The sequence below is a fragment of the Barbus barbus genome, assembly GCF_936440315.1.
Source record: "Barbus barbus genome assembly, chromosome: 14".
Taxonomy (NCBI): domain Eukaryota; kingdom Metazoa; phylum Chordata; class Actinopteri; order Cypriniformes; family Cyprinidae; genus Barbus; species Barbus barbus.
This window is the reverse complement of record NC_136742.1, coordinates 601,895-614,227: the sequence shown is the minus strand read 5'-3', so window position 1 is coordinate 614,227 and position 12,333 is coordinate 601,895. Positions and strand designations below refer to the sequence as shown.

The following is a 12,333-nucleotide window of genomic DNA, read 5'->3' as shown; positions in this document are numbered from 1 at the left end:
TGGGATGTGCCATATTTTCTAGTTTAATTTCAACCTGGAGCCAGAAGAACAACCCTCGTTAAATAAAATCTAAAGCTAGAAAAACTCCAGCAAAGGAGACTGTTTATTTCTTGTTTCATTTTTTTTTTTTTTTTTTTACAAATAACTTATCTATTACAAAGACAGTTTTCCCAGCTAAGATCAAAAACAATGAATTTCTCCCACTTTTCTTTTAAAATCCATAAACACATGACAGACAGATCTGATTATTTATTTGGTTTTCTCAAACGTTAGCACAGAGAGTAATGTCTTTGGAGCCAAAAATAGACAAGCCAAGTTATCTTTAGCCTGGATACCAGAAACCAGCATTTGGAAATTGTGTATTTATTGGTTTTATAAATAACAATCTCATTCAGCTTTTCAATGCACAATTTATGCATTAGCAGTCTCATCAGGATGGATGACAAAACATTTGAGTTCAATCAACTAATAAAGTCACAAAACTTTATTAGAGTTTAATAATAATAAAGTTTAAATTCTGTAACATCTGTAAGTTAAGGCACTGTGCATATCGCCACATACCATGATCCGTAACAGAGAACCACATGAAGACCGAAGGCACATCGTGAAATATTTCGCTGCACTCAGAGACGCGACGACTCCTGTGCTTTGGCAATTTACAACACCTGAACCATGAAAGCCAGCGGCGAGTCCTCGGTGTGTCAAAGCCCTTGTGAACACTTGTCCGCTGACACAAACCCATCTTACTGCAAATAATGGGAAAAAGCTTCATCAATGCATAGCAAAGAAACAATCCTTTTGTGGCACAAAGGTATCAGTTCCTCTAATGGTAAACCTATATTCCAGTTGTCACATAGGAAAGCGTTTGTTATCTGAGGGCTTCGTGGATTTCCTGTGAACTGCTCCGAGGTCAAGTACCTTGTTAATAAAATCTAGATCTTTTTCAGTTCAGTTTTGCTGCGTCTGCAGCTCGTACGCTGAATAGAGCGCTTTTTTGTTGTTCTCGGTTGCGCCGTTTTAGCATCCCTTTAGGTTCTCACAAAAGCTCCATACACATCTGAGAGAAACAAACGAAAACAACAACACAGAAATAAATGAAGTCTATAGAGCTATACTTACAGGAAATACATGTGAATTCTTGAGAAAGAAAAGCTCGTTCTAAAACTATGTACAGTAAATTCTGTGTGGCGGAGACTCCTCTGTAAACTGTACATCTAAAACATGCAGGTTTTTTTTTTCCTTTTTTTCGCATTTCATTGATCAAATAATAGAACTGTGAGTTTAGCAGACTCCACCCACAATCCTTTGGGAATAGCATGGATAAAGCATTCACGATCGGTTCCCATGAAAAAAGGCACACTGGCATCCAAAGCCACACCTGTAAACCGAGTGTGGATGTAATAAACGTGTTAATATCACCGGCAACACCGAGCCAGCCTCTTCATGGATCAAGCGGGGGAAATGTCCCTTTATCTCCCACGTGACACACACACTGTACAGAGACAAAGAGCTGTAAACATCATCCAGTCTTCAGTGGACATCACAGGACGAACACACACACACACACGATGACACTGGGCCGAGAGGGCAGGCGAGGCTCAGAAATGCCGGGGGAATTCACACTCTTCACAGCGGTTGAGGGCGGGGTGGTTGAGGAAGGTGCAGGCGGTGCAGCTCCACTGGGCGCCGTCGTCCTCCTCGGGCTCCGACACGAGCCTGGTGATGCGGCTGCCCTCTGAAACACACACACACACACACACACGAGAGGCGGTCAGAGCGCAGCCGGGGCAAGAGAGAGGGAAGAGTGCAGAGACCCACCGGCGGGAGGGACAGGAGGGAGAGACGGGTCTCTCTTCAGCTTGGAGCTGACATTGATCCTGCGCCTTCTCCTGTCGAGATCCGCTCCTGACCGGCGCACAGACCCAACAGAAGAAGAAACTCACCATCACAACCAAATGCAGAGGTACTACTCAAATAACTAGGACCCTATGAAATCCGTTTAGGTTTTTTTCCCAAATTCCGTTTTTGCATTCATTTTTTTGACTCCTTTTTAAATGGTTAAATTAAATTATATTAATCAAAAAGTATGTCTAATCAATTAAAATCATGAAACACAATTTCACATCAATATATTAAAAGTTTTACAAAAACTACATGTTTAGGGACCTCTGAAATGTTTTGTTTTTTCTCACCATTTGTTGTATTACCACCAAATTCTGTGTTTCAGCATGTCTAATCATTTGAATGCATTAAAAACAACTTTTCTGATTAGCAAATTAACGCATAAAACATTAATTTAATTTATATTTTAAACAAACTTTATTTTTGGCAAACAAAGGGGATTTTCTTATTAAAATTAAAACATGGAAATGTTGTGTAGTAATGATAGTAGTAGGCTATGTACATTCTACTGAACAATAGTAATGTATTCCTGCCACAATGTCTTCAAGTGAAACCAAACTTTTATTTTGACGGGTTGCCGTGATTCCTTTAAATTTCTGTGTATGTGATATGACACTAGATTTACTCCAATGAAACAGTAAAATGCTGATGAAGTGACTAGCAGTTCTAGAGATTGTTTATATATTTATCTCCTCATTTAATGAGAAGGCAGACGCAAGCTTCAGTGTGTGTGTGTGTGTGTGTGTGTGTGTGTGTGTGGTAAACCAAACCGCGCATCTGCGCCATTCATTCACAGAGACATGCACAACATGCAGGATTCATATTTAAATAGCATTTTTGCGGCTTGATATTTACAGATGCTAGTCCATATCACGATTTCGTTTAAGTGTAATGACCTATTTTTGATTCATTTGTTTAAGGTTTGACAAATTCCTTGACATTCAGCGTTAAACTGTAAATTCTGTTTTTATGAGATTACGTCCGCGTTTTCCGCTTTGCAGAAATCATAGGGCCCTAAATAACGCTGTTTCATGAAAAAAGCAGAAGCTTTCAGGGACAGAAAATGAAATAGAAAAGAGGAAGCAATAATGTGCCAAGATGGCATCGAAAGATTAAAACTGACCTGGTTTTGTAGGAGCTTTGGGAGGTTTAGGAGGTACAGGACCCAAGAATCCAAGGTTGTCATAAAAATTGTGAATTGCAATGGGATTGAAGTCTGGCCCTAAAAGTCAGAAGAATAAGCATCAAAACATCTGCAGGAAGCACAAGATGAGCGGTTAGCATTTTAATGGCACGCAAGTCACAAATGTGTGGGAAAAAAAGGGCACTTCATAATTAACAACTGATAAATACTGGTGAATGGAGTGTGTGCCAGCGCCTCACACACTGCAGAGATCTGATTCACACACACACACACACACACACACACACTCTTATGAATGGCTTCATTTTAATGAGTCAGTCACAAAGATTCACTCAGGAGTCAGAAGATTGAATCACTCTTTGTTCAGATTTGTTTATTCAGATCGGCTGGAGCAATGCAGAATTCTTCATTTTCATATAACGTTAGCCAACATATCAAGTTTATCAAGGAATAGCGTTAAAATGGCTTTTAAACATGTACTTCATGTTGGCGCTATTGTCTAAAAACAAAACAAAGCACGTTTTAGTTCTTACTCAGACCATGCGCATTTGTTCAGTGAATTTAACATGTTAACGCAAGCTAACGTCCAAGCTAACGTCTTGTCCAAGCTAACGTCCAAGCTAACGTCTTGTCCAAGCTAACGTCCAAGCTAACGTCTTGTCCAAGCTAACGTCCAAGCTAACGTCCAAGCTAACGTCCAAGCTAACGTCTTGTCCAAGCTAACGTCCAAGCTAACGTCCAAGCTAACGTCTTGTCCAAGCTAACGTCCAAGCTAACGTCTTGTCCAAGCTAACGTCCAAGCTAACGTCTTGTCCAAGCTAACGTCCAAGCTAACGTCTTGTCCAAGCTAACGTCCAAGCTAACGCATACTTGCCTGTACTGAATATGAATAATTGCACTCCAGTATGTTATTGTAAGCCAATCTGTCATTACCCAGTTTACACAAAACTTTTCCATTTCCATCTAATTCTAATTGAAAATAATCCCACATCTTGCTGGTTCTTCGCGTGGTCATTTCGAGCTCACCGCAGCTGACATGAAGAAAACACATGCGAGGTCTGAGGTACAAAATGTCGTTTTCACCCAGATACGCTTTTAAAAATATTTAAATATTTTGATAAGTATTATTTTTCAAAAGTTTTATTTTAACTTGTAATGTTAAACTGATGGTAATTTGAATGATAAAATCATGTTTCTCTCTCGTGTAATCGACTACCGTTTTCAGTGTCGACTAGCAGGAGCTTACCGTTTAGTCGTCTAGACCCGCACATCCCTAAATACAAGACTGGTCCAGTTTATGAGACTTACATTACTCTGATTCCAGAATGGTTCTATGAGTAGTGTAACTATTTCAATTACTTTATTAAAGTAATGTGACTGACTACATTTGATTACTTTTCATGTAAATGTCTAAATTTTGTTCTAAATTTCTCTAAACTGTTAATCATTTCGAAACGTAAAGCAGGCAGGTTTAACCTTACTGTAGCACTCAACACTGATTACTGTCAGACTTACAGAATCCTTCATCACAAGATTATAATCATTTCATTTTAAAGCACAGCCCCCACAACATCAGACTTAAGTACCTCTTTTTACTTTGAAATCATTCTGAGGTTAATACTGATTTAAAATCATAAATTATAGTTTAATAGTTACGATACAGTCAAATCTTTGCATAGGAAACAGGAAACACTGGCATCTAACAATGCCTTGGAAAAAAAAAAAAGCAAAGCAAAGAAAAAGCATTCACATAAAACCCAAATAGGAAATAAAACAGTTATGGAATAAGCGTGTGTCCTAAACTCCTGAAACACTGCAGTCTCATATTTTAGAGCAGTCGATGCAATTTGGGAAAGAAATCAATTAAATCTGTATGTGTGGAAATATTCAGATGTAACCCCCTTTGTAATCGTTAACATTTTCATTAGTACCTGTAAATTACACATTTTTCTCAGAAACTGTAACAGATTACAGCTACATTTATTTTGTAATTAAATTACATAACTCCATTACATGTAACTAGTTACTCCCCAACACTGATACGATTTGATATGAAAATCTGAAGAAAAAAAAATCTAATAAATGATATTGCATATATAAACAAAACAAGCAAACATGAATTTATATAACTGAGAGCATTAGTCTCTATAGTAAAACATGTCTTCATCACACAGCAGCAGTGTCTGCTGTTAAAGACTCACGAGGAGACTGCACTCAAACTACTCTGACCTTCCACTCATTCTGTCATTTATCAGCCAAGCAGAATTTGACGTTTGTTTTAAATGTTGGAAAAATTTTGGCAGCCCATTTGTTTGATCTGTAATGGCACACGCACTTTCACATGTTTCCTGAACAGCTGCCGCAAGACAAGCAGCTCGGTGCTGGAAACACAAACCCAGAGAAAGCAAGAGCTCGCTCTCTATAGACTCACCTCGTGTCTGAAGGAGGTCAATCTCTTTGGTTAAACAATCAATATCGATCTGTAGAAGTCTATTCTTACACCTCAACTGCTGCATCTCCTCAATCTGAAAATAAATATAGATAAACATGTCGAGTGTGTAAAACTGAATTGTGTTCTTCTATATTTAACAGTCTACCATGTGTTTGTTACTTTGCATCACGTCCATCATAAAAATCAGATATACTCCCTAAATGCATCTGACTGAAGTGAGCTCAAGATTACTGACATCTAGAAAAAAACATTTAGTCATTTAGCAGACGCTTTTATCCAAAGCAACTTACAAATGAGGACAATAGAAGCAATCAAAACCAACAAAAGAGCAATAATATACAAGTGCTATAACAAGTCTCAGTTAGCTTAATGCAGTACACGAAGCAAGGATTTTTAAAATTATTATATAATAAAAAGAAAACAGATTGAATAGAAAAAGAATAGAGCAAGCTAGTGTTAGAGGTCTTTTTTGCTTTTTGTTAATTGTATAATAAATGTGACCCTGGAGCACAAAACCAGTCATAAGGGTCAATTTTTCGAAATCAAAAACATCATCTGAAGCTGAATAAATAATCTTTCCATTGATGTATGGTTTGTTAGGATAGGACTATACAGTCAGGTCCATAAATATTGGGACATCGACACAATTCTAACATTTTTGGCTCTATACACCACCACAATGGATTTCAATGATGTGCTTTAACTGCAGACTGTCAGCTTTAATTTGAGGGTATTTACATCCAAATCAGGTGAACGGTGTAGGAATTACAACAGTTTGCATATGTGCCTCCCACTTGTTAAGGGACCAAAAGTAATGGGACAATTGGCTTCTCAGCTGTTCCATGGCCAGGTGTGTGTTATTCCCTCATTATCCCAATTACAATGAGCAGATAAAAGGTCCAGAGGTCATTTCAAGTGTGCTATTTGCATTTGGAATCTGTTGCTTACATGTAAAATACATTACATTTTTGCATGTTTACGTTTCATTTCTTGTTCGCGTCCGTTATGGAATAAATTACGCTCAAAAACAGCGTCTTGGTGGTAAAAAAACAAAACAATGTTACAGCATACGGTTTTACAAAAATAATGAGACCGTCTACGGAAAAAAAAGTCTCAGAAAAGCGGAATATAGATTATTTGAATTTGGCGCTCCCTCCTGCCGGCAGTGACGCTTCTGTGACGCACGCTGTCATCTGAGCGGGGCGTAACTTAGCGATCTGCTTTATCCATAAAAAACTGTTTTTTTTTTCTTCTACATTTTTTATATATGTGTGTGTGTGTGTATTGTGTGGGGAATGTGGCCGTGTCTGCATGATTATAATCTGTATGGACGCACATCAGCGTGTTTATTACCGACTCTATGACGGCTATCATTGTGATTCATTGATCAGCTATTATTGATTATATGGCCCATCTGTATGATCATCATCTGAATGGAAGCACATCAGCGTGTGTTTACTGACTCTATGACCATGTCTGGCAATATCACTTCACGTCTGGCAGTGATATTTATCATTGTAATAACGAATAACGAAGAATACTTCAGTATACATACTATATACAAAGCATTTTTTTTCTATTTTTTTCCTTTTTATTACTCAAATAATTATTTTTGTATTTTTTAGTGCTCAAATAAATCTGTCTATTATTTTATAATTGAAAAACTATGCAGGAACATGTATAATGACTAAAATAGCTTGTATAATTCTGCAATCCATTTGGTGGTTATTTTTCCTCAAACAGGGGGGTGGGGTATGGAAGCCCGTTTCCGCCAATGAATAAAAAATAAAACAAGGTAATTGCGACTTTTTATCTCACAATTCGGACTTTTTTTCTCGCAATTCTGACTTTATAACTCGCAATTCTGACTTTATAACTCGCAATTCTGAGATATAAACTCGCAATTCTGACTTTATAACTCGCAATTCTGAGATATAAACTCGCAATTCTGAGATATAAACTCGCAATTCTGACTTTATAACTCGCAATTCTGAGATATAAACTCGCAATTCGGAGATATAAACTCGCAATTCTGAGATATAAACTCGCAATTCTGACTTTATAACTCGCAATTCTGAGATATAAACTCGCAATTCGGAGATATAAACTCGCAATTCTGACTTTATAACTCGCAATTCTGACTTTATAACTCGCAATTCTGAGATATAAACTCGCAATTCTGACTTTATAACTCGCAATTCTGAGATATAAACTCGCAATTCTGACTTTATAACTCGCAATTCTGAGATATAAACTCGCAATTCTGACTTTATAACTCGCAATTCTGACTTTATAACTCGCAATTCTGAGATATAAACTCGCAATTCTGACTTTATAACTCGCAATTCTGACTTTATAACTCGCAATTCTGAGATATAAACTCGCAATTCTGACTTTATAACTCGCAATTCTGAGATATAAACTCGCAATTCTGACTTTATAACTCGCAATTCTGACTTTATAACTCGCAATTCTGAGATATAAACTCGCAATTCTGACTTTATAACTCGCAATTCTGACTTTATAACTCGCAATTCTGAGATATAAACTCGCAATTCTGACTTTATAACTCGCAATTCTGAGATATAAACTCGCAATTCTGACTTTTTTTCTCACAATTGCGAGTTTATATCTCACAACTCTTGACTTTCTCGCACCATAGCAAACCACTCTCCGTGTAAGGCTTTTCGACGCGGTTGGACAGTAGCCTACCATTACCGCCGGGCTTTCAGAAAAAACATTCTTAATTTCTTTATAGTTCTGAGTTTGAGGCAGCTTCTATCGCGTTATTTTAATAACAGCTGTCAAGTAAAGCGCGTATTATTGTAACACGAGAGTGGATATATATGAATGCACGCAGGTGGATTTCCTTCACTCTCCATAAAGCGCGCTTTCATCTCTATGTTCTTGCTATAGAATTATCTTATCTCCTGTATTTAATGTTGTAAGATATCGACCAAGCAAGACATCCCCAATGAAAATTATAAATAAATTATAAATAAATGAAAATTATTTAGTCAATTATATATGAAGAATTCAGATGCAAAAGCTTAAATGCCATCTGAAATTTTCTTCTAAAATTAGTATTTTTCGTTTGTATTCAGTTATTTTACTTTAATGACAATGAAAAGAACCTGTTCCTGAGAAAAATGCTCATTTTAGAATAACATTTCAGATGGCACTTATGGCTTTTGCATCTGAACTCTTCATTGACTAAATAATAATAATAAAATTAATGAATCCTTTATTTATAATTTTCATTGGGGATGTCTTGCTTGGTCGATATCTTACAACATTAAATACAGGAGATAAGATAATTCTATAGCAAGAACATAGAGATGAAAGCGCGCTTTATGGAGAGTGAAGGAAATCCACCTGCGTGCATTCATATATATCCACTCTCGTGTTACAATAATACGCGCTTTACTTGACAGCTGTTATTAAAATAACGCGATAGAAGCTGCCTCAAACTCAGAACTATAAAGAAATGAAGAATGTTGTGTCTGAAAGCCCGGCGGTAATGGTACTGTCCAACCGTGAGCGCAAAACACAGAAATAAAGAATAATGAGTAATTTTTATGTTTGTTCAAAAATCATATTCGGACGCAACATTCATCTAGTTCAATATATAGTTCAGCTAATTGAACAAAGTACTGCAAAGCCTTACACGGAGAGTGGTTTGCTATGGTGCGAGAAAGTCAGAGTTGTGAGATATAAACTCGCAATTGTGAGAAAAAAAGTCAGAATTCTGAGAAAAAAAGTCAGAATTGCGAGTTTATATCTCAGAATTGCGAGTTATAAAGTCAGAATTGCGAGTTTATATCTCCGAATTGCGAGTTATAAAGTCAGAATTGCGAGTTATAAAGTCAGAATTGCGAGTTATAAAGTCAGAATTGCGAGTTATAAAGTCAGAATTGCGAGTTTATATCTCAGAATTGCGAGTTATAAAGTCAGAATTGCGAGTTATAAAGTCAGAATTGCGAGTTTATATCTCAGAATTGCGAGTTATAAAGTCAGAATTGCGAGTTATAAAGTCAGAATTGCGAGTTATAAAGTCAGAATTGCGAGTTATAAAGTCAGAATTGCGAGTTTATATCTCAGAATTGCGAGTTATAAAGTCAGAATTGCGAGTTATAAAGTCAGAATTGCGAGTTATAAAGTCAGAATTGCGAGTTATAAAGTCAGAATTGCGAGTTATAAAGTCAGAATTGCGAGTTATAAAGTCAGAATTGCGAGTTTATATCTCAGAATTGCGAGTTATAAAGTCAGAATTGCGAGTTTATATCTCAGAATTGCGAGTTATAAAGTCAGAATTGCGAGTTTATATCTCAGAATTGCGAGTTATAAAGTCAGAATTGCGAGTTTATATCTCAGAATTGCGAGTTTATATCTCAGAATTGCGAGTTATAAAGTCAGAATTGCGAGTTTATATCTCAGAATTGCGAGTTATAAAGTCAGAATTGCGAGTTTATATCTCAGAATTGCGAGTTATAAAGTCAGAATTGCGAGTTATAAAGTCAGAATTGCGAGAAAAAAAGTCCGAATTGTGAGATAAAAAGTCGCAATTACCTTGTTTTATTTTTTATTCATTGGCGGAAACGGGCTTCCATAGTGGGGGGACTATAAATAGTTTCAGAAAAAATATTGCAGGAATCTCATTTTTCATGGTATCTTCTTCAAATTTGAAATATGAACTGATGAGACACATGGCTTTCGATCCATTACTTTTCTGGATTGCTCCAGGACTTATTTCATGTATTTGTGTATGAAATAAAAAAACATTCAGTGTGGAAAAATATTTTTCAAGGCACGTCAGGGTCTATAACTTTTTATCTTTTTGAGCATTATCAACTCTGGATGATGGATAGTAAAGCCCAGAGTCTCTTCTTTCAAAAGATACCTAATTTGTTTGTGTAAGCACACTTTGTCACAAACTGTTACCATTTTAATTTAGGTAGGTTATTTTCACCTGCGAGGCCACAAATGGCAGTGAAGGTTAACAGGTTAATAAATCGCTTATGCATTAAATAAAGATACAAAACAGGTTGTTAAAAATGCTGAATATATCGTTCAAATATTTATAAAATGTGAAACTGTAGCTAATCTTATTCGCAGTCTAGCATTTTGCATCTACATAACATAGTGAATTATTTTTTAACATGCAATGATACAAAATAAAACCAAAAAAAAATTTAAAATGTAGACAAATAAGAATGATGTAGCCCACATCTCTTGAGCGTCTCACTCAGCATGCGCGCGCCGAACACGCAAAATCCTGCTCTCTGCATGAATGCAACGCAGATAGCGACACAAGTTTGTTTGAAACACATACAAAGTTTAAATATAAAGATAATAATATTAACAATGAACATTATATGACATTTAAAATAGTTTTGGCGATTTTTCCTTCAGTCCGCCTGTGCATTTCTGACCCAAACAGCAAAGCAGCTAAATCTCCGCGATGTTCTCGTTAAATATGCAATTTCTGAGATAGTACAATTAATTAATTTCTAAAATGTTATGATATGGAAAGCCTGAAACAGATCACAGCAGTGTAGCCATACACAGGCTTTCAGTCATCAGCAACGTGGTAAACATGCATGCCAGTATGCATATGATTTAATATGAAGCGTCCGTAACGCATTATTATGTTTGATAAGAGCAAATAATGGAGATGAGCTGTTGATCATAATTAGCATGGCCATAAGTTGGCTTTGTACAGAAAGTTTTAAGTTAATTGATTAATAATTACTATATGAAATGAACTTAATCTGTAAAACGTTACGGACGTGACACAGCTCTGAAGCGTCCTGACGTCATAAATCTAGACCAAATCCAGAAATCATCGCTGTTTAGACTAAGTGAGTGCATTTACTTTTCAGACAGGCCTCCATCTTTCTACAAAATACTTACTGTTGACATAAATTTAAAAATGGGCAGTCTTTGATATCTCATTTCAAAATATGAAATACAGTTGAATGAAAATGTATTTTTACTATAGGTGCACCCCTCATATGTGGTGGATAAACATAGCGATTTCCTTCAAATTTCTATTGAAGCACGTTAATGCAGTAAAATACAGACCTAAACACACAACTCAAACAGGGGTTTGTTCTTTTGGTAAAAACTTCATTTTTTCATGGTAAGGTTGACATTTGCATGGAATTATTCATACGTATTATATTTACATTCTAATTATATATATCGTCATTTGTATCGTTATCGCAATAAATACCTGAAATTATCGTGATAAATGTTTTAGGCCATATCGCCCATCCCTAGTCATCAATCAAGAGAAGACTTCACCAGAGTGAATACAGAGGGTTCAGCACAAGATGTAAACCATTGGTGAGCCTCAAAAACAGGAAGGCCAGATTAGAGTTTGCCAAACGACATCTAAAAAAAGTTTGATTTATGATTATTATTCTGTCCCATTACTTTTGGTCCCTTAACAAGTGGGAGGCACATATGCAAACTGTTGTAATTCCTACACCGTTCACCTGATTTGGATGTAAATACCCTCGAATTAAAGCTGACAGTCTGCAGTTAAAGCACATCATTTGAAATCCATTGTGGTGGTGTATAGAGCCAAAAATGTTAGAATTGTGTCGATGTCCCAATATTTATGGACCTGACTGTATTTGTCTGAGATACAACTCAGACAATCTGAGGGAGCAAAAAAATCTAAATATTGAGAAAATCTCCTTTAAAGTTGTTCAAATGAAGTTCTTAGCAATGCATATTACTAATCAAAAATTAAGTTTTGATATATTTACGGTAGGAAATTTACTAAATATCTTAATGCTACATGATCTTAATATCCTAATGATTTTTG

The 12,333-nt window shown here is 36.2% G+C and overlaps 1 protein-coding gene across 2 annotated transcripts in view; it reads right to left on the bottom strand.

Moving 5' to 3' along the window:
• Nucleotides 1-234: 234 nt before the first annotated feature.
• LOC306880625 (TGF-beta-activated kinase 1 and MAP3K7-binding protein 2) overlaps nt 235-12,333 on the bottom strand; it is a 48,170-nt gene continuing 36,071 nt past the window's right edge. Inside the window, exons 5-8 of one of the 2 annotated variants that reach the window (XM_079434259.1) lie at nt 5,478-5,571; nt 3,026-3,124; nt 1,819-1,905; nt 241-1,735 (exon numbers count right to left, since the gene is read on the bottom strand). In XM_079434259.1, coding sequence (XP_079290385.1) covers nt 1,599-1,735; nt 1,819-1,905; nt 3,026-3,124; nt 5,478-5,571 — 417 coding nt within the window. In that variant the 3' untranslated portion in view covers nt 241-1,598. Of the gene's footprint in view, nt 1,736-1,818; nt 1,906-3,025; nt 3,125-5,477; nt 5,572-12,333 lie in introns of both variants that reach the window. The other variant, XM_079434260.1, reaches the window with a different exon arrangement.